Here is a 26336-nt window from a genome sequence, read left to right as displayed (position 1 = left end):
AGTTGACCCAAGAGCTCTCAACTTATTATTTTAAGAAAATAAAAGCCTCTTTATTGGCGATGAAGTAAGAACTGCACAACTATGAATAACCCGGCTGACTTTGGGACCATGCATCATTTCATCAGAGATAGTATTACACTGGTATAGTGTATGGCTATGATGGTCACTCAAAACTTTTTTCCCTTTTAATTATTATTATTATTATTTTGCTGGAGTGACCATTGGCTGCAAGAACTCCTTTGTCATCTCAAACATAGATTCATGCTAGGCAACGTGATAGCACAGCAATTGCAACCTTGCTGAAGTTATCTCCTTCTTTTCTTTCATGTGTTTGCATCAAAGTGGTCGCGGCAAGTGGTCAAGCCGAGGCTGCAAGGTTGAAGGATTCGACGCTGCGTAATGTCAACTGCTCCTGTGACCACCTCAGCAGCTTTGCAGTTTTGACAGACATTGTCAGTCGCTGAGGTATGGGTCTACACAACTACTACTATACTACTGAAACGTATAGCGAATGTCAAACACCACCGTCCATGATTGTCAAGGCATAAGTCCTTCCTTTTTTTTTTTTTTTTTTTTGAGTCAATGCCTCATGACTCTTTTCACAAATTTCTCCTATGTGGAGCTACTACCGTCTCTCCTTTTGCTACATTGAGGCCACATTTGTGTGAGTGTTTTACAATGCAAGAAATAAGCACTGCAATGAAAAATGTCTCCAGCATGGCTAGATATGCTGCACTTCTTATGACTCGCGCGTTGCTATCTCCTCACGGCTAAAAGGGCGATCGTATGCCGCCATCCCATCACCCCAGTTGGATGTGACAACCAGGAACATTGCTGCGAGCTTGTGTTCAGTGCCACCATATTGTTGTCTGTCGATCCCCCTCTGAATCTTTCGCCACTTGAGACATTATCTCGACTTTGTCTAGTAAGTTCAGTCAGTTTGTCTAGCACTTAGTGAAATGGGACGCACCACTTCTGTGCTCATGCAGGATGATTCCTGCACTGTCTGCACAGTAGCGCTTCTAGCTTATTATACCGTTTTGACTGTTGCACCACGTGTCCCTTTTCCATTGCCTTCTGTCCCTGCCAAGGAAAGTTCATTGTGCACATTTCTAGACAATGGCGGGAGCTACGCGCAACTTGACCTCTGAGATCAGGTGCCTACTCTGTCTTGAAGGCTAAGTCATGTAACCGCTCTTTGTTGTCCTCTGTGTGACAGCATGTTCGACAGAGTTTGCTGGTCTGAAATAGAGGCTATAGAAAAGGGTCATATCTCATATTTTTTACAGTCCCCAAAAGCAGAGTTATAAAACTGCAAAAGTAATTTAGCAACTGTCATACAAAGTCTGCACTGCAGATGTGAAACAAACAGCGACAGGTGCCTTTACACTTCATTATTGAAACAAGCAGTAATGTGCAGCACCTCATAAACTACAGTTGAACCTCTATGTAACGAACACAGATTACAAAGATAGAATAATGGGTTATAACAAAGCAAATCTGAAATGATTCTCTTCGGTATCAGCGTTTAACAAATATTGCATGCTTATAGTCAGTATCGAATATAATGAAGGTATTGTCATGTTGGATGCAACTTTTTTAGAATAAGGCTTCACTGTAGTTAGTTCAAGAAATGCAGACGAATCAATAAGGCTTAACTGTAGTAAGTTCAAGAAAAACAGATGAATCAAGTAGACCTAAGCTTTCTTTGTTCAAAAGGATAAATACTGTGTTGTACTATCTATTCAACTGCTGATGTTGTGCTGACACCAATGGATAGTTTCTGCTTCTAAACATATACAGTAGACTTCCATTAATTCGACTCCGGTTGATTCGATCCCGGTGGGCGCCCATGCATTTCTATGGGACTAAACTTTGATTATTTCGATCATAAAGTTGGCCTTCGTAGGATAATTAGAACCTGACTAGTCAGCACGTACGCACCTGTTTTCTATGGTGACCCCAATAGCGACCCCTTCAGTGGCAGTGTCTGTCTCGGTGTAGCTTAAGATCAGACAGGGAATGAGTTGAACACATGTGATCTCCAGTCAAAAACACCTACTTTCGGACGGCCCTAGGAGGATTTTCAAGCAATTACCGTAGCTCACAATCTCTGATTACAATATTTCCCGATTCTAGCATGCGCCTTTTTTGTTTTCCAAGAAAATTGGTCTGAAAATTTCTTGAAAATCGGACACGGTACCAAAAACCGCCTTTGCGGCGTTTATATGCCTTACTGCATAACACAAGTGTATTGCGGCAAAGCTGACTGTAAAAAATAGTGCAGTGAAGCTGACTTTAAAAAAACTGGGCGCCATTGTGTAACACACATTAACACTCTTGTTTTTTTTTTTGTATAAGAGCTTTAATGTTATTTCTACATTGGTTTTCTGCTTTGGACACATAGAAAGTGGGCGCGCATTTGATTCCGGTGCGTGTTAGAATCGGGCAGATACAGCCAAAAGAATCAGCGGTGTATAATGGCGTTATTTCTGCATTTTGTTTAATTCGACCCGCCGGATAATTCGATCAGTTTCATTGGCGCCGTCAGGGTCGAATTAACGGAAGCCAACTGTACTATATTGATTTGTTGCCACCATTGTTTACACAGTGTTATTTCGTTTTTGTTGTTTCTCCAGCATTTGGCTGAGGTTTCAACGGCAGAAGGAGCGGTGGCCTGGTCCGGTCTGGTCGGCGCACTCGTCATGCTTTTCCTGACCTGGCTTGTGCTAAGCCTTCTCCGCGGGACCTGTACAAACTCCAACTCAATCCATCGGAACCTTGTTGGCTGTCTTTTCGTCTCACTGCTTCTCTTCCTGGTTGCCCTCAAGTTACGTCGAACGCTCCTGTACCAAGAGGTCAGTGTTTCAGTATCAAGCAGTTACTGGTACTGGCAAATTCCACTAGTGAAATGTTGCATGCTTCAATGCAAAATTGAGGCTTTAGCGTGTTTGTGATGTTTTACTATTGCAGATAAATGAAATGTGAGCATGTCAGAATGCACATTTTCAGCGTCCCAGTGTTTCAGGTTGTCGATACATTCACCCTCACTCTGCAATGAGCGAGCCTCCTGGTTAGCTCAGATGGTGGAGTGGCCGCACCGGAAAGACATTGGTTCCAGGTTCGAATCCCATACGAGGACAAACTTTTCTTCCGCTGCGAATTTTTGTTTCTGAGAAACACACAGTTTTCTTTGTAGGTTTGTGCTACATTTGGGTGGATGACAATTTTCCTTTTCATGAACTTTCTTCCAACCTGTGCAGAACTGGTTTGCCATATGCTATAGCTAACAAGAATGTGCTCTTTTATTTCTGCTTTCGCCACTTTGTGTGCAGTCTGTGTGATTTGAACTTGTACTCTTTAGTTTGGGGCATGCATCATTTTTTGCGACCAGATATGTAACAGTTTGAAATTGAACTTTTGAGATATTACTTATAAGAGCTGTTCCATGCGTCACAGTCGCTAGTGACAAGGTGCACGCATCATCTGCTTAGGTGCTACTTAAATGCTGGTTATGAGAAAATTAGATATTTACAGCCCTGCAGTTTTTTGAAGATTGCTTTGATAATATACGCTACTCATTTCTCACCAATTTAATTAAAATTAATTTTTTTTGCAGTTGGCCTTTAATCCTTTCTGGGCCAATGATTCCTGGAGGAATCGTAACACTTTACAACAAATATCCAACACGAAAAAAAGCAAGCACTAAGATTAGTCCTAGAAATCTATCACTAACTATAATGACATAACTCATCATTTTCAAGTGGCAGATAAATGCAGCTCTTCCTGATATTTTGTAAAATTCCAAGTGTCACATCAAGTTGAACTTGGGCCTCTGTGTGGCATCTTTGGAGCATGCTGCCTAAAGCATGTCACTTGCCTTTGGTGGCATAAAAATGTTCTTGAAATATTTTGTTACCGAAGAACCATACATTGTCTTCAACGCCTTCATTTGTTGGCAAATAATGAGAAAAGCCTGCAACATTATGTTGCAAGAAACTGCGCTGAAATTTTTTTGTTTATATTTTAGCTTGTCTTTTCCCATTCAGACACACAAAATATAAATTTCTCACTTGAGTAATAAAATTAGGACCAGTAAGGGTTAAATAAGTTTAGTTACGAGTCAGAACTGTGTGTATTCATTTCCTGTGTTTCACTTTCCTCATTTTCCGCAGTGTTTTCACCGAGGCGTGTTTCGCTTTGACTCGGGCAAAAGCTTTGTACAGCTTTATGATCTGATGGAGAATCCTCACATTTTGTCATTTCGGATGCCCTTGCACTGCAGTTCCCTTGCAAGCTGCTGGCCATCTCTCTGCACTATGGCTTCCTGTGCGTCTTCGCGTGGCTCTCGCTAGACGCGGTCCACCTGTACCGCATGCTGACCGAGATGAAGGACGTCAACCACGGACACATGCGCTTCTACTATTCTCTCGGCTATGGCGCGCCAGCCGTGGTGGTTGGGCTGGCTGTCGGCGTGCGGGCTGACCACTACGCTACCCACAACTTGTAAGTTGTTCTGAATAGAATTAGGTATCTCTCTCTTGCCGAGAGAGAGAAAGCTCTTTAATTAAACTTATACTGACTGAAAGTTGAGAAAGTTTGTAGGGATTCATGTTACTGAAAGGGGGTGCCATTTGTGTTGTCCTTTTAATTTTTCTTGTGTCTGTTTTTGCACACCTGCCTTTCAGTAACATGATTCTCTTTAATGAAATGTGGAGAACTTAGCTGGTTCATATGTAAGTACCTACATGCTACTCTGCTTAGGGAAGGGTATGGGCGACAGAAAGGCCCTAGGAGAGAGAGGGTGGGAAAAGACAAAAAAAAAGAGGAAAGAAAATATATGATCGTTGTATGTACAGGTGGGATAAAGGAAATGGTACTGTTATGAACAGGTTAGCTAGAGCTTGTCAATTAAGCCAGTGTCTTGAAGGAATGACAACGTAAAATTTCAAAAAGCTTGACGTTGCTTTGAAAGGGAAGGCACATAACGTAGTATGTTTCCTAGATGTAGTGATTATTTGGAAGCAGACCAAGGTTTCTGTCGCCTGAATGGAATTCAGTGTATTGCAACGTGTAACTCACTCAAAATATAAGCCATATCCAACACACCCCATCACGCCCCACACCTGATTTTCAAGCACTGTGATATGCTTGCAAATTAGCATACAAGCATTCTTGTGGCAAATATTGGACTGGTCATGTCAGAACACTCTGAGAGAGCATTGGTGTTCATGCAAAGCAACCATGAAGCTGTATTGCAAGGACGAATCACTTAAGTGGCACATTCCAGCTGTGTTAACACTATAGGAGCATGCTTATTATCGTAACAAGGCTTATTTGCTTTGTTAAATGACTTTTGTAGTACTACATACTAGGTACCAAATAAATTACTTAACCATGTAGCTACAGTGGCCATTTAGCTGCATACCCTTTCTGGTGTTGTTTGCCCAACTCGGGCCTCCACATTTCAGCAACTGCACAATTTTCTACTGAACCACTCTTTAGTTCATCAAATTTTGCAGTGCACCCTTTGTTTAACTGGTATTTCCTGAAGGTCATGTGAATTTTTTTTGGCACATTGAAATTGCATGTGCACATGACGAACATATGACATGCACATACAGTATAAAACACGGAGAAAGGTCTGAAGTACAGGTCTTGCTTTGTTTAGTGATAAAGTCAAACCTCGATATAACAAAGTTGTACTTGCAGTGAAAAACTTCGTTACATCGAGAATTTTGTTATATCGAGGTTTCGTTAATTCAATAGAACTAAGATAAGGAAATAAAAATAGTTCGTTACATCGCGAATTTCGTTAAATCGAGGTTCGTTATATCGAGGTTTGACTGTATACACGTGGCACCTGAACTCCGACATCTGATGACGTTCGCCCGAATGTTGGCTAAAAAATGATGCGAGCTTCTCTTTTGTTTAAGTTGCTGGAGAGTGTTTTCTTATGCAGTGCCATAAGGAGTGAACTGTGGAAATCTGAACTTCATGCAAACATCAATCATTCTGTAACTTTTTTTTTTTTTTTGCTTCTTCGCAGTTGCTGGCTTTCAATGTATGAGAACATTGTCTGGAGCATGGTGGGACCAATCTGTGTCATGGTTCTGGTAAGCTTTGTCACGTGACATTGTAGCGAGGGCTATTGAATTGAGGAAAGGAGTGGTTGGTCTTCATTTTCGTTGTCTTTATGCAGGCAACCCTTTTGATCTTCTCGCTGTCAATACGAGCCTAGTGTCCAGATCAAGGACACTGTCATGGACTTTGGAAACTTGAGGTTAGTGAAATGCTAAAACGAATCACCTATGCAGACCTCGTGATTTTTTTATTTGTGTACCTTGAAAGCCATTTTGGGCACCGTGTGGGGAAGCGACAAATATGCCATGCGTCGTAGCAACGTAGTATGGATTAATAATTTTTGGAATAGTATGGAATAATAATTAATTGTCTTAGCAGGCAAGGAAACATGCAGAATGGCAACGTAATTTAAGGCTCTATCATGCAGGTATACCACGTGTTTCAGCGGCAACTGTTTTCGGTAATTAAGAGCAGGAGTTTTATAGCAAAGTGATCATTTTTGCTGGAATGTTCACAGCAGTGGTAAATTCCAGAAATTACGATGTTAATTCTTGTGTTTTCCTGGTCTTACTTCTTTTTTTTATCTTATGGACTGTTCTTTTTTTATCATTTCACAACAAACCTAATTCACCACACTGCTAGAATTCTTACAAGGCGGCTACATCATAGTGAAAAAATTTAACCATTTTTACTCTCAGTGGTAATTAAACATACTTTTTGATTGGTTATAAACACACAGAGAACTCAATTACGGAGCCAAAGGGAACTTTCCAGCATAGCAAGAGCATAGGGCAAACAAGAAAGAGTCTAGGCTACAGTGGCTGACCACCTGGGTGGATTACTATGGGCCACTGCAGTTGTCCATCATGCCATGAAATACTCCACACATGCATTATACATAGAACATCATAGCTACCCCCATGTAAAAACAAACAGATATGCAGTGTGGGAACTGCAGTGTCACACCATGTGGTTAACAAAGACTGATAGCACTGTAACTAATATTTATGTGACAAAGACTTACATGGTCTTGTCGTTCTTGCAAGCACCATCTACATTGCGAAAACAGCAGGCAGAATGTAAAAAAGCGACATGACACATGCAGTGTCAGCATCTGTGTCGTCCCACTTCTTTGTTTTCTCCTTTTGTTTCACTGCTTCAGGATATTGCGTACACGCTGTGGTGGCCATGTAGCTACAGCATTCTGCTGCCGAGCACAAGGTCGCAGGTTCAACCCCCGGCAACTGCAGCTGCATTATGATGGGGGCAGTGTGCTCATGTACTTAGATTTAGGTGTATGCTAAGCCCCCCCCCCCCCCCCTCAACGGTGAAAATTAATTCAGAGCCCAGCACTCTGATGCCTCTTACAGCCTGTGTGTTGCTTGTAATGTTAAGCCTAATCAGTCAGTTAATCAGTCACTCGTGTTCTTTTTGCAGAGTCCTGCTGTGGGTCAGCGTACTGCTTTTGCCGCTGGTCGGCAGTTGCTGGACACTTGCTCTGCTGTCGGTCAGCGATGAGCCACCGGAACTGCGCCTCGCTTTTCCAACAGTCTGTCTCATCACAGGCATCTACATCTTCCTCGGCTACTGCATTCTGAACAGAAGGGTATGTGTGCAGTTCCTTGCAGCCTCGTCGCAGCCCACGTATCTCATGTTGCGACAGCCTCCTTGGTTACATACTCACATGCAATTTTTTGCCAGTGCTAAACAGTAATGGCATCTGTGACCGCCTTAATTACAATTGTCAGCGTAGAATAAATCCAAAACTCCCTTATACAACCTCCACAGTTACTCTGGTAACTACTGTGCTTCTAGAATGACAAGAGAAGGAAATGCAGAAAAAGACAACCAGTTCTGACATGTGGTAAGAGATACTAGAATGGCTGTGACATGCTGCAACAAGTAAGTAAAATTAGATGCTTCATGTAAATAGTGATTAGACATAAACCACTCTCAAATGTTTGTGGCAGTAACTGCAGATTTGCATATCGTTTTCTATCAGCTTAGTTGTCAAATTTTTTTCAAACATCAGTAGTGTTGTCACCAATGTGACAACACCAATAGTGTAAATAACTGCATCATTGGTTTTTCTTATGTTTTGTTTGTTAGGTTCGTCAACATCTGTGCTATGTTTGGGCGAGGATGAGGGGCAAGAAAATTCCTTACGACGAGAGTCTCAGTGGAACCAGGGCTTCCATGATTTCGGTTGGTATTGAGTTAGTACAATACTGTTATGTTGATGTTGTGCAGCAAGGTCACAGTCTCTATAACCCCACTGCACTAACGCAAATATATATTACTTTGTTGTGATTATTAGAGTGAAACAGGTATTTTGTGTACGTATTTCATTGCAGAGAGTGAGGAACCAAGTTGTGTATTTTATAATTGGCTCTTAAGGAATGCAGTACATTGTGCAGTGCAAAGAAAGTTTTGTTCCTCTTATGTTTATTATTATCAAGACTGAGTTAGTGTGTGAGGCAGCGTGCACATATAATATCTATGTGCTAAATAGACTGGTGATATTTTTCTGTGCTCTGTCACTTCCCAGAGGTCAGCGCTAGCGTACCACAACTCATCATTTGACATACTTCACCGCAATGTTGGAATATCAACATTCGTCGACGACAAGCCGCTCCACAGCTAAGACATCGAGCAGCCCCTGGAACAGCAATGGAAGAGTTCATCATCGCAGAAGCCATGTGCACAATGGTAGGAAGACTATGGCTTTTCTAGAAAGTCTAATATAGTCGATGACAAATCAAGCATGCAAAATAAGCTTCTGCATTCCTGCCCCTCTCTGCTGAAAAGAAAAAAAAAGATCATGCAGATGCCACGTGCTCTGGCAATCAATGTATGCGAAGAACTCAACCGTGCATGCGGGCAATTACATCTCCTCATCACCACAAACGACAGAAAAGGCATATACAGTTAAACCTCGATATAACAAAGTTGGGAAAATCGGCAGTTTACTTCGTAATTGTAAAATTTTGTTATATTGAAATTCAACCTTCTATGCAAATAAGTACAGTCGTCGACGGATTTCTTGTTTCATGGAAGCAGCCATGAAATTTTCCGAATTATCGGGCAGTCGTAAAAACAGATTTCAACAAGAAAGAGAATTTCATTTTGTTGAATTTGATAATTGATGACCAATGATATGGATTCGTGCTGTGTCAACAATATCTTCACATTGGTGGTACGAAGCGAAGCCTGTGATGCATTCGCGTTCATTCTGCTGCAGCGGCTGATAGTGTGGCCCGCAGTATGATGACACTATCATGAGCGCAGGTAGGCAGAGAGGAGCGAATGCTTCGTCTGCCTCTCACTTCAACGCGTCTACAAAACTCGAGATTACGCAATTTCCATCACTAAACATGCAGGAAGAAACTGCACATGTGAAGCCACGGTCAGTTCACGAACATACCAGTATCGTGTTTACAACAAGCACGCAATATGATTATAATGGGTCCATCTCATTATTATAGCGACAGCAACATTTGTGAAGTTTCCGAAGTAGCAAGCACATCTTGTGCGAGCGTGATAACAGTGATAATTTAGTGGAAGGGATGACAAGCGAAAAGTAAAAGAAAGTTTGCATGGAAATTTGTAGTGCATTGGCCTATTCTCTACATGCGCTCCAAGTACTAAGTATTGCTTATGTGTACAAAATTATTTGATGATAGATCCCGATGCGGGCGAAGTGGTACGAAAGCGCCGCACCACGTCAGACTCAGACTCGGAAATGTCCCTGGACCACGCCTCCCTTGACCTTGCATCAAGCCACTCTTCAGATGAGGAAGAGTCAAAGCCATCCTGGAGGGATACCTCTGGCCTCCCAACTGTTCGTGAGGAAGGTACGGATCCATGTTAATATAGGATGTTTTCAACAGTGTGCTTTGTTTACAAGTGTATGTACTTTTGGTGGCGACTTCTGCAAGATGACTTGAGTCCATAACTTATGTTAGCCTACATGTTATCATTAGGCTAGAGAGGAACTGCTAGTACTAGTAACAAGTTTTCAGAAGTGGTCAGTCAGCACTGACATGTAATTGACTAGGGTACACATGGCTGCTAGCTTAAATGTGGCTGTCTGCTACATATACAAAATACATTTTAAGCAAGTTTGTGAAACAGATTATTGATTGCAGCAGGGAAAGGCTTTCTCTTAAGATACGGTAATTATTGTGCACTACAAACAAGCAAATTGAGCATACTGTCCTGTCTAGGAAAGTAAGTCTGTGCGGCACCTTTATTTGCAAGACGCAACTGAATGCTGAAGTCGCGAAAGAACTGAACTTCTTTCCAGCCAATGCGTAAATCTGGCAATTAGATGTTTTCAATATTTTGACACCTTTTGTACATGCAACTGTCATGATCTGCATTTTTCAAGGCCCTGTGCTCAGCCTATGAGAGAGTTTTCTTTCCTTTGCACGGTACTTGTGCTCCACAAACCTTCTCAGTCACTCGTAGCACTACATGCTTAGTGTTATCCAAACTGTGCTCGAACCATGAATCAAAACAATATCACGAGTCATTTCGCTTTCCCTTCCAGATGTGCCTCTTCCTGCCACGACAACTATCCCACCCATGCCTACTGCTCCAGTCACCATGTCCGACGTCATGTCACCGATGGTCTACAACGGTGGCGGTCTTTGGGACTGCGGGTTGCCTCCCCAGTTAGGGCAGCACCAGCAGCAACAGTCGTTGGCTTCCCCGCAGCAAGGGTTGCTCACGTCTATCCCCACCCTGGGCTCGTTGACCACTTCCCACAGCTATGGCACCGCGGCTGGCATAACCTCCATCTACAGTCAGTCGCCGTTGGCGCCGACTCTGTCATCCCCACAGGGTCTACTCTCCCCATCGTCTAACGTTCAGTGGGCCGACGAGGACGGCGAGTTCAGGAACAACCTCGATCAGCCAACCCCTAAGGGCAAGGACGGCCTCTGCCACAAGCCAAACATGCCGCCACTGGCCGCGTCTGATTCTGAGTGAGTACTGCAGCAGTCAGGGTTATTGGAGCCATATCTTTGATCAGTTGTTGTTTGGGGTGCTTTCAATTTTGTTTAGCACGTCACCCAGCATGCCACATCGTAGAAATGGAGGCCATTTTGTTACTGTGCTCGAGCACTGTGCAGCCTGAAGCTAACGTTGTTGGGAGTTGTGCGATTGCTTTCGAGTCTTACTGCATTATTCACCATCGGGTATTAAGGTTTGGGTAGTCTTATGCTTGTGGCGGCTGAGATGAGGTGAGCGGCCATGTTTATTGGAGGAGCCTGCATGGCCAGGAATGCGGGCGCATTGCATTGAACACGGCTGAGAAATTGGCGAATATTGCGACCGCCTAGCCGGATGTCTAGCTCGTTCTGCTCCGTGTGATGATGATGATGATATCCTCAGCACATGGCTCTTACCCACTCCGGGGGATTGGCCAAGAATTGGGCACCTGAACTTTTAGATACGGTTTTTGAAACTACTGTTACAGTGCAATTTAGTAATCAGAACAGACAGAATAATTTTCCTATACTCCTGCTCCGTGTGCTGAGCGAACTTCCTCTTCATCGCCACCATATTAACGGTGGCGCTACGTGCTTATTGGCACCCAAACGCCGCCCATGCCATGCCATCGTGGCCTTCCACCATATTTTTTAGTTTCTACTGTGCTTGAAGCTGTGCCAACAGTGTGTTGTCCGTGTTGCTACACCCATTTCACTAAGATTCGCTGTCACCATGGCCACCGAGATCAGTCCATGCCCCCATCCAATCCTGGAGGCCATTGCATCGGCATAGCAGTATTGTCCTCTGCCACCAGACGGCACCACTATGTTATTGGCCATTACAAGTGGCCATATGGTCACGCCAGAAGCACTCGTTTGACGCATCTAAAAAAAAAAACCTGACCCTTGGTTATTGTCTTTGTAGATGTGCAACAAACAACACGTTCATCAAGATTGAAGGGAAAGGCAGGCAACCGTTTGGTCAAACATTTATGGGCCTTGCTGAATGTACAGTCAGCTACAAAAGTTTATGGGACATCAGATTTGTGAAAAGATCAAACTCCCACAAAGCCTCAAATTCAAAGTTTCTGTGCGTAGTGACCTTTGTGACCAACACACTGATCTACGAAATCAGAAGCACCATGCCTTCACAGAGCAAAAATTCATATTTACCGGTAAACTAAACTTGCCCTCACGTTTCGTACAGGCCTCTCCTATTTACCAATGGAAATGGAATAAAATGAAGCCTCTCTCCTGTAAGCTTTTATGGCAGACTGTCAGGCTGTGCAGGAACAACGTTGAGCGAGAAAGGCGGTTTTTAACAATGTGTTGCAGAGCTCCTTTTACATTTTCCTTGTTACCTGTACCAGTGTTATAGCAGATTTCAACACTTTTCCCATATGTCGCAAAATAAGGCAGTACCAAGAAGCAAACAGTTGAAATCAAGAGTTCTGACAGCATTGTTTATTGCCGTATTTTTATGCCACTCTTCTTTTTCTTTCCAGGGACAGCAATGAAACGTCCGTGTAGAAAGATCTCAGGGCAGCATCTGTTTCACTTGCCTCCCTCCTCTCCCAGCTGCTGCCACAGCCAACTCTGTACATAAAGACGGCAACAACAGGAACAAACGTGTGGCAAGGCAGCAACAGAATAGCAAGGTCAGGTCAATGACCTCGCGGCCCCCATGACCTCGGTAAGAGGGGGAAAACAGAAACGTTCACATTCCATCCACTTTGGGACCAATCAATCATCGTCGCTTTCATGATATACGTGCATTGTACACACACAAACTCAAGAAGGGCCCTATACGACTGCCCAGAAACAAACAAAAAAAAAATGCCAATAAAAACCAAATGGTAGTAGTAGAAGTAGTTGTGTGAACCACTGCCCTTCTTCCATATATATATATATATAGATTGAGTTCACAAGAAATGTAAATGCCACATAAGTGCATGCTGGAAATGCATTTCTCTGAAACTCGTACATATTGCATAACGCAGCTGAAGTTGGGAATCAGAAAGCTGACATTAAATTTGAACATGAAGCAGCAAACGCTTCATTGATGGCAACGGATAAAGCTGGCGCCAAGTACGTTGACATAGGCTTTTAATTTTGCCAATGCTTAGTCATTCAAAGGTTAATTACCTCACACATCGCATGTTTAGAAGGTGTTGCAATTCAAACTTTTTTATTCTCTTTAACTAGCCTTGTTACGGACTATTTTGCAGGATGCTTCCATTTATAAGCCAAGATTACACCCATGCAACAATGTGTAGACACTTAAAGTTCAAGCTAAGGGTGTCTCCATTTGACTGAGAACGAGACCAGAATTTTTTTTTTTTTGTAAAGATGGCTTTTTAAATAATTTGGACCACTGTACTTTGTCGCACACAGCTTACAACACTCACAGTCTCAAAACCTTGAGGCTTCTCGAGCCCAGAAGTGCGACTTACACGAGTGCAGCGAGTCGAACCGTGCTATAATGGAGTCGAATCCGAAATGAAAGTATCTTCATTATATCCAATATTCATTATAAGCATATATTCGTTACATGATGCAAGAAACGTGGTAAATTTACTTCATTATATCCGTGTTTGTTCTATTGAGGTTAGACTGTGCTATGTACGTGTTTCTATATGGCATTTGTCACAAATCCTGACTTCAATAAGAACAAATGCAGTAGCACAGATCACCTGTGCCTGATCACCTAGAGCATCTCTAGAAACACGTTGGAAGCCATTTTTCACAAAGCTAAGTTCAGTTACATTTGAGAGAAGAAAGAAAAGTTACAGTGAAGTTTCACGTCGTGAATGCGGGTTACGCGCAAGCATATGGCCTCCGCGAACATGCACAAAGAGCACTGCGGCGTCGAAGCAGAAACGGAAAGAGCGCGAACGCGGTGGTTCTTTTCTCCACCTCCAGGCACCTTCCTCCTCTGGTGCTCGCTTGCCTTGCGGCGACCAACATAATTTCACCGAGATGTGGCATCTACGCTTGCGCGTAAAACTGTCGTGGGGAGAGTGGTGCCTTCGGCCTACTTCAAGACGACCTGAATTGAATCCTTAATATGCAAAATTTGAGATAATCACGTTTGGCACTCCGCAGCTGTTATGCCTGTTTGCATATCTTAGCATAGCTTCCAACTTTATTTGGAAACTACTGCACAGCCGCCAACTTTTTTTGAACAAAAAAAAAAATATTTTTTTGATAATTTGAAATTTTTTTTAACATAGTAAAAAATTGTTATTCAACACTTTCACACTTTACTAAATGTATAGCAGACATTGATTGGTGGGAATGCTGTGGACAGGCACTCAGCTCTACAGTCGCATTTTGGATTACCTGTGCCGCAGACAAATGGTTATTTTTGAAATACTTATGCAAAAGCAGCTGAAATGTTGCTTGCTGTTATACAATGGTTCTCTAGCATGGACTGTGGTGCTGCTGGTAGATCTGAATAATCAAGATGCCAACCAAAGTTATGGGCATAACATTAGTGAGGGCAGCTTGCCAGTGGCAAAAAGCACTTGCGAATGAAAACCTTTCTGAATTTGACCCAAGGCAAATAAAAAATCAGTCGGTGACTGTACCTGTATTATCTTGAAATCAATTTTGCCCTAAACAAGATGCCAATTAAAAGTCGTAGAATTATTGTCATTACGACAATCATAAACAACCTCTAAAAGATCAGACTTTTCACAATGAAATTGTAAAAGCTAACAGATGCAATGATGTGAAGAACACTAAGTGCAATCAAAAGAACTACAGACATCACAAAAAGTCCTGCATTCAACTGCAAACCAGCTTTACCATTCACCGATTCGCCGCCACTCTGTAGAAATGCATTCAGCATAACGGGCGCTGGCAAGTGCTGTACAAGTTTGTATTCACTATTATGCACACTTGCATTCAAAAAAAGAAAAAAAAAAGCATGGCTTCATTTAATTAAGATTATAGATTATACTTCTTACCTCACCATATTGCCAGTAATGGTCATCATAATTATCACATGACCAGTAAGCAAGCACTTAATTCAGAGTGTGCATTAGTAGTTTGCTACTATAACTTTGTAAAGCTGTTTCTAATTGCTGTTCATTTACCTGTTAGGCAATTTTTTAAATCCTGACCCCTGCTGTGCCACCTGTCATGTTTCCATACTTATAACCCATAATGAAAAATTACAATTTTTAAATTAGGTATCAGTTACCCACAGGCTTTGCCTTCAGACATGTTTGTGCAGCAAGTGAGTCTACGGCAATGCACTCGTCATGCCATGAAGTCATACCCAAAGGCAAAATTTTCATGTTAATGCACTCCGCGAAGCCACACCATGCTTCAACAAGGGACAGCAGAGAGAGTAGTGATGAACAACAGAACAAAACTGTTCTTGGAGCTCACTTTAGGTTGAAAATTTCGCTTTCACAGCTGAACTTCATCATAACGAATTTGGATCCTACACAAAAATACATTCCTCATAAGCATAATTCTCCCTATACAATAATGTAAGCAAGAAACACTTTATGTTTGCTTTGTTATATCGGATAATTCATTACATCTGCATTCGCTATTTATCTAGTTATGTCTGTATATAAAAATTTGACTTGTTTCATGCGGTTATTTGTGTGGGTTAAACGTTTATCTTTTCTTTGAGGAGTGTAATTCACAGTGTAGATTGTAGGCAAGAGTGGGCTATGACTGTGAAAATGTCTGTTCCATTGAAAGTGGTTCTTCCTTTTTATTACAATCACGACGGCCGAGTAAGAGGCCGATACAGCTGCCATGGGCATTGTCAACTTTGTACAAATCGCAGTCGCCGAGAAAAAGCCTCGTCAAGCTCTTCAATACCTTGTTTGGTTGACAGGTGCTTCTCAAAAAGAGCAAGCAAATGTGAGAAACAGTATGCAGCTTCATACAGTCACCCGGAGAGGATCCTAACACTGCCATGATCGACAGGCCACGAGAACAGAGAAACAAAGTCTAAAAACAGGACAACAAAGAGCAAAATTATTTCAACTGTGTTGGTAAATTACTCTTCTACAGTACCAAAAAAAAGCCACTCTTACTATGAGGGGAGGCTTGATAAGTCAGAAAAAGACACAAAAACTGAAGACGGATGGCAATGCCCCCTTGATATTCCCACACCAGCTTGCAAAGACGTGGCGGATTTTGACAGCGCTTGCTCCGGCCTATCATATAAAGCGGAATGCTTAAGCTTAAGTCGCACCTCGTCTTATATATAGCGGTCTTTAGCAAATTGTGAGTCGTCGTGCGGCCAAGTCAAGGGTCGACCTATGTGCCAGGCCAACCTATATTCCGATTTATATAGTGTAGTTAATCTTTTATTGGTTAACATGGACTACATTGAATTCTAAAAGAGCCAAAGACTGAACTTGGCAAGTTTCAAGTACTTTGAAGACACAATGACCCCAAAATGGAAAAAATTATCTTGAAATCCGTGACGTTGCACTGGCACTGGAGTTTCTGTCCGAAATTGTGAAATGAAATTTTTAGTTATCAACCTTTTGCTGCGAAATTAACAATAATAGTGTTTCGAAAGAATACTTTATCAGTCTATAGTGATGTGTTTCTTTTTACTGTCCTTTTAATATAGACAGCACACCATGCAACACACTTCCATAGGCTTCATTGTCCTCATAAAAGAGAATGCATGTAGGACTTTTAATTTCATTACTATTTTCAAAGCTTAAACCAATCTGGCACATTTCTTTAATAACAGATACATCATAGCACTCTTGTAATAATAAGGAGAGATGAAAACTACAAACAAGCATGAACTAAAAAAAGGCCCATATCTAAAAAATTTTTACCCATTCATGACTTGTCTTTCGTGCCTCTGACGTACACTCAATACAATTTCATTGACCAAGCGATCATATTTTGACCTTTTACATTCCACTTCAGGGCAACAATAAAAGAGGAACAACTCCAGCATGAGCTAGCAAAACATTAATATAAAGCAGAAAACAGGTCCAGTTAGGTATTCAAATGCGTTAAACCACTCGCTGCGTCTCCTTTACATGCTTTTGATGCAAGACAGTTAAATGAAAAGACTTGGACGTAGTACAACTAATAACCGTTCTGTGAAAATGCAGCGATGTGGCCCTTCTGGGGCTAAAAAAAGGGGTAGTAAAGAGACTCCTTGCTTCACCACATAACAAGCACAGTTATCACATTTTTAACGAACGGTTATTGGTTTTGCTAGATCTGTTGGCTGCTGTTCCTTTCGACTAGCTTATGTCAAGCCAGCAGCAACCCGCGACGGTACTTAAATGCCCCAGTTTCCACAAAGAAAAGCACTTGCAGAGACGATGGTACTCGCCGGAAATGGCAACCAAGGAGTGAATACGCATGCGCCCATACACACACACAGCACTGCTTGAGAACACTCACTCTCGTGACAGACGGCACACGCAAGCAATCGGGCTGCTAGCCTGTTCCCTTCCGAGCAACTGTACAGGGAGCGCCAATATGAGAAGGATATTCAAACAACAATTATTGCAGAAGTACGGGCCGTAACACGACTCGCTGACGCATGATAAGTAGTTATGGGGTTCAAGGAAAGTGTAAGAATTAATTTTGTAAGATGTAGGATGCCATGTAATTCAAGGTAAAATAAAGTCAATCAATGTAACATTCTCATATTTTTATGTCGCAAACTATGATTCAGCTTATTTTACTGTAAGCCATGTAATTAATGTAAAACTGTCTTATACTTTATGTCACAAACTATGATGCAATTATTATGATGCAATTAATCTCGCTGTACGAAGCAAGGGGATATAATGGTCGAGAACACAAATCCACCATTCCTTTTTACACTGGTCCAGAGTGTGTAAAAAAAAAAAAAAAAGTTAGGTAGCTGTCATAAAACACACAGACTTGCCATGCAGCCTTGTCAGAACAGTCACTTAGGCTTGAACTAGTTGCAAGAAACGCGGAAATGCTATGGTGGTCGCAGTGTTGTCCTCTAGGTGACTACGCACGACGAACAAACAGCAGGATCCGGCAAAAGCAAATGGACAACATGCACATGCGTCGCCACGTCAGTGCTGACACATAAGAAATGCAATGGCGGTCGTCTGCTTCCCCAGGTGGCTGTACAAAGAGACAACTCGGTGTGACAGGGTCCAACAAAAGCAAAAAAGAGACATGTGCACCACATGTCAGCGCCGTCGCTTGGCCTTGGCAGCTGGGCGCCGTTTGCGGTCAGGCTGCTTGGCGAGCAGGCGACGCTTGGGCTGAAGCTGCTGCTCCACCAGGTCAGCCAGCTTTCCTTGCTCTGCCAGCATCGACAGGAAGGTGCAGATGAACTGGTCGTAGTTGTGCGTCCGCCGGCAGTCGTCCACCTGTGCAGAAGTTGTATCAGGCACATTTTAACGGGAATCAGAATGGTCGTTGGCCAAGCTTGCTGTTATGACGGCATAATACGGCAAACAGCGCAAGAAAGGAGACAAAAGACTAAAGGAACAGAAGTCGACACAGGTGCTGTATCGTCCGTTTCCTTAATATCTGCAGTGTTTGCCATATTATAACGTACACTGTTTATGTGGCCATTCCGCAGCAATGGCGGTTGTTGTCAGCTTCCTACAAAAATCATGGAGGAAAATCTGGCGTTAGCGTGGGAATCATGGGTACTACACTACATAGATTGGCCTATACTTTGTCGGTACTCAGTTTCACACATAGCAGGCAACTGGGACTTCCCTCACTGCTTGCATTCATTATAGAAAAATATTGCATCGCATATTGAAGAAAGATAAAGGCGTGCACCATGTAATTCAATTCAAAAGTTAATCTCGTACTACCATTTTACAAAATATGACAATTATTACATTGAAGCCATCGCAGATCTGGATGAATTTTGACCATCTGGGATTCTGTAAATGGACACTAAAGAGAAAAATTTATTTGAGCCTTGCTGGTAAATTACCCTTCTACAGTACCAAGAAAGCCACTCTTATATCGTGAGAAGAAGCTTGATGAGCCAGAAAAAACGTAAAAAGGAAAGACGGGCGGCAACACCACTTTAAGTTCCTTCACCAACTCGCCGATATGTGGTGGATTCAGATGCCGCCTACAAGGGCCTGCCAAGTTAATTCTTTTATCAGTAAAATGAACTTAACATAAAAGAGCCAAAGACTGAACTTAGCAAGCTTTAAGAACCTTTACTCAGCAGCAACAACCTACATACGAAAACATGCTTTCAAATTTGTGACGTTACACAGACGCTTTGATTCCAGCGCGAAATTTGAAAAATTAACTTTGACCTTCATTTTCTTCTCTAATAATCAACCTATTACCGCAAAATCAACTAATAAACTCTTTACTATCTCTTTAATGTGCAGATCACATACTTAAAAGTACTCTTACGGGGAAAGGGAAACACTAAATCAGTTTACATAGATAAAGTATTAATTAAAAACTCTACTTTCATTAATTTTACAGTAATACATTAATTATTATACAACAAATTGAAGATAGTGGTTGTGGGTGACCCAACTGCACATCGCTACCAGTCCAAAAGTTTGGTCCGGAGCTTTTAGCTACTTGCGAAGTTTTCCTACGTGCCCTTCAAGCATTCGAGAGAATTGGCCGTTAAGTTGTCGGTTGCAGAAGTGCCTGCCACTTGTAGTAAATCATCACTGATGCTACCCAGCCAAGTGCATAAGCACTACTTTTGACTTCATTTGCAGTCCCACTACAATGAAATCTTGAATCACATCAAAAGCTTAGTTTCGGATAGTGCTTGTACAGAGCAGCTACTCCAGCAAAATGTTACAACTGAAAGATGAGTGGATGCTTAATGAAAATCTAGCAAAAATAAATGTTTGCAATTCCAAAACTGAAAGAAAAAAAGAAATCACATTGTCATTCCCACTATCTGCAAATGAAGCAGAACCCAGAATGTTGAGAAACAACGCCATGCAAAAACTCCACAATCGGGTGGCACCCGCACGGTGCTGACAATCTTGCAGACCATGCTCCGAGATTTGGTATCATATCCGCTAACCACTGCTCTCGGTGTTATCCGCTTAGCTGCTACTTAAAGGCTGTTTTAAATGTTGGACAATCACCAGCCCTGCAGTTTCACCATAATTGCTCCAACGGTACATGCTACTGACATATATAACTAGTTTAGCCAGAGTTGAATTTCCTTTCAATAGGCCTTCGATGTTAACAGCACAATATGACACCAGCCGATGCGGTTGGTGCTGTAAAATCCTTTCCTTGCATTGAAGGGCTGTAGAAGAATGTAATGGTTTCACTAATCAAGCAACTACCCACGGCACTTTCATCTACAGTCAAATCTCATTACGACAAAGTCCCATCCGACATAAAAATTCGTTTATTACATTCGATGTTTGTTACAGGCATATATTCGCTATATGCTGATATTATTGAGAAAAATTCTACATTTACTTCATTACATACAATTATTCATTATATCAGTGTTTGTTATATTGAGGTGTGACTGTATTAAAGCTATGAGCTATCATGCTACAAATCACATCCATTTATGCTGCAGACAGACCTTCCTTGCCACAATACAGCATTTCACTTCTACGATCATTCTGTGCTCTTGAAGTATACTGAAGATACTGTGGAGCTTTGACCCGAGTGGCTGCTACGAAAATATGAATGGTCTGGTCAATGCTCAAAAGAGCACTCACCACATATTTACGCCGCTTGTCGACTTCGTCCTTGAGTGCACTCTCGCATGCGTTGATCTCAGCCTCAACCGTCTTCAGCAGAGCCAGCAAGTCATGCGGTGCAAATGGGTGCTCCTCTCCTAGCCTCACCACAACAAGTCGGTCTATTTCTCCACTGCTTGCTGCACCTGTGGCAAGAAAAGAAGAAAACGATGGCGATCAATGGAATTCATGCGACAGTAATGCGTTAGCATAAGTTTTCCCCCCGTAGAAGGTGCAGCGTCCAATCGTTACATTTAACTACACAGCACACAGAATACAAACACAGCCACTAACACGACACTGGAATGGGCAACACGTGTCAGGACTTGTAAGTGCAGCTGCTGACGGCCAAGCGCCAACAGTGCTGTGCCACATTACAGCGCGTGCTGCCTCCTCTCCCCTTTTTTTGCCGTACACAAGCAGACAGACGGGTTTTTCGTTTGCATGACCGATCTAACACTGACACATTAAAAAACACATGCATACAAGTTATAACATGTTCAATGTGGCATGGGTCACGGTAGTTATTCCCACTCTGTGGATGTGCAAGGCTTTCCTCCAGAGCGCAAGTGATGTCTTTGCTAGAAATCAACGGAGAGGATAAATTCTTGGTGCTTCTGGTCTGGCCAAATAAAGTTTATTCCTATCCTGGTCTGGCGAGTCATGGCGCCATCCCTCTACAACTTAAGGAAGCTTCAAAGGAGCACAACTTCCTGGTGACTCACTGGTAGGTCACGACTCACCAGCAGTATATGACAAGTGACACCACCGGTGGGTCACAACACACAGAAATCAAGACTTCTAATAGTGCCAACGCAGTGAACATGTTAAAAAGTCTAAGTGAAAAAGTTCATTTTGAAATTCAATTACATGGAACGTCTTGTGCAATCCTTGAGTGCATTTACACTTGTTAACTCAAATCTGCTTTTCATACGCACTCCTCTCTCTTCTTGGGGCTAAATACAAGCCAAGTCAACCATACTGTGTAAGCTAAAATTCCAGACATTAGTATATACGCTGCTTGTTCCATACATACAAGCATCAATACCACAATAACACTAGAATGCCTGAAGCAAAACTGCCATAGTAGTCGTTATACCAGGTGCCTGGTGTTATGTCTTCATGAAACCGCCTACAGCCAATCCATAAATACTTTACGACAATATAACACAGATACAAGAAACAGTACGCAGTCACCAAACAATATTCACTTTTTAGAGTGCAACTCTTAGGCGCCTGTTCCTACGTCTAGCATTGGCATAACCGAGCGAATGAGCACAGCGAAGGATGAAAGAGCAACGCAGAGCACAGCGGGGGACGAAAGATGTGAGGAGGAAAGTGCAAAAGAACCATGAGGCAGAAAGCGGAGGAGGGTATGGCGAAAGCGTGAGAAGTATAGTGCGGCGACGATAGCTACGAGATGGTGCCAGAGTAGCGCACATCGTCTGGGAAGTCTGTCTGCGGTGGCTGCTGTGAATCGCGCCCACGCGTCATCCACGCGCTGCATCTCGCAACAGCCAATGTGTCGCATAATGAAAACACGTATAGAGCTGCGCTCAAATTTCGCATTAGGATGTATCGAATCATCGGTGAATATTTTTCTCCTGCCTCCTCCATCGCAATGTTAGAGATGGAAATAACATTATTATTATTATTATTAAAGCAAAGCATTTTTTACCTCATCCCCCCACTTTACCGAGTGCTGGCTGCTACTGTCTTGCCGTTTACAGTACTTGGGCCAATGGTTATGTGTAACTGGGCATGTGCCAATGTATATGTGTCTGAATAGACAACTTCGGCCACTGGACATGCAGTGCTAGGCATGTGAACATTCTTAGCCAATCCCAAAGAATGGGCAGACAAGACAAGCAGAACAAGAGGCAAGAAGTGAAGAAGCTGGCAACAGAAAATTTGAAGACGTCAGCTACAGAGAAGTCAAGAAGTCGGCATCAAAAACTGCCAAGTGTAGACAAGAAAGCTTTGCTTTCTTTGTTGCTTTTATCCCACATATGCGTGGGATCTGCCAATTTTATTATCATTAATATTTTTATTAACTGTGGCAACTATGCCAGAAAAATCGCAAATGCCAGCTCTCCGTTCACACACCGAAATCAGCAAGAAAATTTTACAGCGAAGCTAGGGGACTTTCGCAACACTTTTCACGCCGACGAAGGCCTCAGGCGCATGCAGGCCTTCGTCGGCAGGCCGCTCAGGTCTGGAAATGACACGCAGCCCATGTAGCAAGAGTGCTGCTCTCTTCAATTACATCTCCTCCTACACACTGCCTTGCAACAATGTTCATGCCTGTGGATGCATTACTTCAGTGAGGCCCCCTCGCAAGACAGCTCAACTTGCCTGAGGACTGTGGTGCTACAGACTGGTTTGGTGCCGCCTGCTGTGCTGTTGACTGCTGCAGTGTTTGTTGTTGCTGTTGCTGTGGAGGTGTGATTGGCTGCGGTGGTGGAGACGCACCCGGTGGCGAACCTCGTACGGGAGAGTTGAATGCACTGCCCACCTCAGACGCAGTGTCCGTGCTCGAAGAACCCGAGCTGGGGGCAGGGGAGTGAGCCTCCATGAGGGGGCTCTTCGCATAGTTGTGGCCGTCGAGCGCCGGTTGCTCGCGAACCTGTAACGTACGCTGAATTGGAGACTTACAGGGGAGTGTGGCACTCTTGCGGTGATGATCGAAGCACCGAGGTTCACCGTTCGCTGACCACAGGCCTACTACTGTTCCCACCGTTAACATTTGTCACTAAGTAAGTTGGTTGCAGTCTAATAGTAGATACATATTATTGCCAATGTTAGACAGGACAGAAGAAGAACAGGATTGGTGCTACAGAACAAATACAAAAAATGCAGTTCCTAGGAGTAGGCTATACTGAACTAGCTGGTACGGGTTCACGTTGAAAGCTCGCTTCGTTTTTCTGAAAGAGCACTCTGCACTAAAACAGCCAAAACTGTCCCAAGCAAACCTGATGCATGGACAGCATAGCACTGAAACAGATAACAAAGGTAAGGGGTGCATACCATTTGCTGAAGTGCTTCCAAAACGATGCCACGATTTGTCCTCAGTGTTCGTAGCTTCTGCTCGTAAGCCTGTCTCCGGTCGGGAACGACAGCCATGAGGTTGAAGCGGATGTCTCCACCGCCGAGCCTCTCCGTGATGACCTGAAAGAATGCGTTAGTTGCCTTGTTGAAGCCAGTGTACATGTTAGGTTGTGTCAACCCAGTAGCCTGCCAAAACAATATGGCCATTTGCTATGTGCATCTTCAAAACATCACAGGCTGTAACACAAATAGTAATTTCTGAGAACAAATCAATTACAGATATAACAGTGCCGGATATTAATCGAATCAATTACTGAATACTTTTCGAATAATAAACAGCCACTTTCATAACTAACGTAAAACGATGTTCACATCCTAGTATTCATAATGTTAGCAAGTTCCTGTCAACACAATGCACATTATGAAGCACTGTTTATAAAAAGCACAAATGGGGCATTAGGAACAAATAAGCATTTCGCCTACACAGGGCATTTCGGAGAGTTCAAATGATCACTCTTTCACTGAAAAAGCACAGCTCCCCTGAGCAACGTAGCCTGCTCCACTATGTATAAAGTCATGCCAATACTATGCCTGCGGGGATGAAATTTATCGTACCTTTGCCCCAATTTTATGTTTGATTGTGCACAGTTGCCGTAAAATATCCAAAACAATTTGAAAAATATTCATATTTAAGGTGACAACACAAATTAATCAATCAAGAACTATAGGCTGCTTTGAAAAGACAAGCCTCCTCGTCGACGCGCTGGTTTCAGCCTCGGGCCTTGTTTGGCCTCTGCGAGTCCCTTGTTTGGCCACTGTTGGATGACTTAGGGGAGCAATGAAATACTTGCCATGCGAAACTTGTCCGTCCAGTCTTGGCCAGGAAGCCACGGTCCATGGTCTATGGGGTATGGTTTCAGGCCGTCCAGTTCATAAAGGCGGCCATCGATGGGCACATAGCTGAACAAAGTGGAATGCTTCCATGGTCCGACCCATGGGCACGCCGTGGGGCTTCTCCTGGGGCTGCCTGGGCTCTGGCTTGGCGTGCGTGTTGTGTGCCCTCGCCAGTTCGGGAGTGTTGCCAATGGCATAGCCCTTGTTCTGCATCAAAACAAAAAAACAGCATGGTTTATTTTGAGATGAACAAGAACAGGTTCCTATTAAAAGGCTTCTATAATGAGCATCGAGCCGTGAGCTTGCAAGTATTCTGATGATACAATTTACTGTGTTATCAAAAGAACTGCAATCAACTTCTGCTTTGTCCTTAGTCAAGGAAGGATTTCATGGTGAAGTGGTTAGGTGCACACCAATATCATGCAACAGTTTCGTAAAGATGTAGTGAAGAAGTGTTTCATTGATGACAATATCTCTATAACGTGTGTATGCATCACTCATTACCAAAAAGAAAAAAAAAAAAACTGCTTCACAGCGACGGCCGCGGATTGTGCAAAGCAGGAAGATATAGAACCAAAACACTGGAAAGAAAGCATGTCTGTCGTATGTAAGTACGTATGAAGTTAATAGGCATGCCCTAAAAGCAGGGGCACGTCTCGTGTTATCGCTACAAGAAACATCGCAAGCGCTTCTTTTTTCGTTTTATACCAGGTGCCATCTTACCTCGGGGTCCATATTTCGCGTGTACTCTTTGAGCCTTGTGAGAGTGGAACCCAAATAGATCTTGGAACAGTTTAGCAGAATGCTCAGGAGAGAATGCGTAGCGCACGAGTTGGGAACAATCTGCAACCACAAGAGATCGGTAAGTAAGCGTGTCATTTGTGCCAACGCTACTGCACACATTCATGATCATATGTTTACCTGGTGCGCGAAAAAGATGGAATTGACGATTTCCTCTTTCTCGACAAACTTTTCCTCCTGGACGACGACTTTCCTCCGCGACCGTCTTTCTTCGATCCATTTAAAGAGGAATATAAAGCCGTACACAGGCCTGCGAAACGACAGTGTGAAACGAAACGTTCCATGTCGTGTTAGAACGCCAGCTGCTACATGGCAGCCCGTGTTTTGCTCGCGCAAATGACGCTAAGAAGAAAACGCTCACCCTTCTATGGATTTCTGAAGATCATATATCTCATCCACTTGCACGCCTTTCACGCCAAAATCTTCCAGCAGAAGCGTGAACAAGCCTGCGAATGCGCCGAAGCCAAAAAATACGACGTCAATCACAATGTTTACGTCGATCGCAACTCGCCGCACGCGCATATGTTACCTGGGTCGCTTTCGAGTTCAAGCCAGCCATCGGCGAGACGATTGAGATCTACGGGCATCGCTCCGATGACCAGTTATCCGTCGACAGCTAACAAAAACATGCTGACAAGCAACCAGCGAATAATAAACGCCGATTGAATACTTCGTCGTTGGTGCGGCTGTCGTTGCCACATGCCTGCGACTGCGTTTTCACCGTCGAGCAGCGCACATTGTGGTAGACCAAAAACCTGTAACCCCCCCAGATATGACGGCAGTGGCCTGTATTTTCAAAGCA

At 43.0% G+C, this 26336-nt stretch overlaps 2 protein-coding genes across 2 annotated transcripts in view; one reads left to right on the top strand and one right to left on the bottom strand.

Moving 5' to 3' along the window:
* LOC119431009 (protocadherin-like wing polarity protein stan) overlaps positions 1-12962 on the top strand; it is a 76818-nt gene extending 63856 nt beyond the window's left edge. Inside the window, 2 exon segments of the mRNA XM_037698479.2 lie at positions 10670-11072; positions 12584-12962. Of these exon segments, the coding sequence (XP_037554407.2) occupies positions 10670-11072; positions 12584-12608 (428 nt within the window). The 3' untranslated portion in view covers positions 12609-12962.
* LOC119430994 (ubiquitin carboxyl-terminal hydrolase BAP1-like) lies at positions 12528-26261 on the bottom strand. The gene is given in 10 exon segments (XM_037698460.2): positions 12528-18445; positions 20771-20937; positions 23147-23417; positions 23819-23959; positions 24691-24801; positions 24803-24940; positions 25457-25576; positions 25655-25784; positions 25896-25980; positions 26064-26261. Coding segments are annotated over 10 exon segments (1404 nt in total). The 5' UTR covers positions 26122-26261; the 3' UTR covers positions 12528-18262.
* Positions 26262-26336: the final 75 nt, after the last annotated feature.

The sequence above is a fragment of the Dermacentor silvarum genome, chromosome 10, assembly GCF_013339745.2.
Source record: "Dermacentor silvarum isolate Dsil-2018 chromosome 10, BIME_Dsil_1.4, whole genome shotgun sequence".
Taxonomy (NCBI): Eukaryota; Metazoa; Arthropoda; class Arachnida; order Ixodida; family Ixodidae; genus Dermacentor; species Dermacentor silvarum.
Note: the sequence above shows the minus strand (reverse complement) of the source record. Positions and strands in the feature narration are given on the sequence as shown.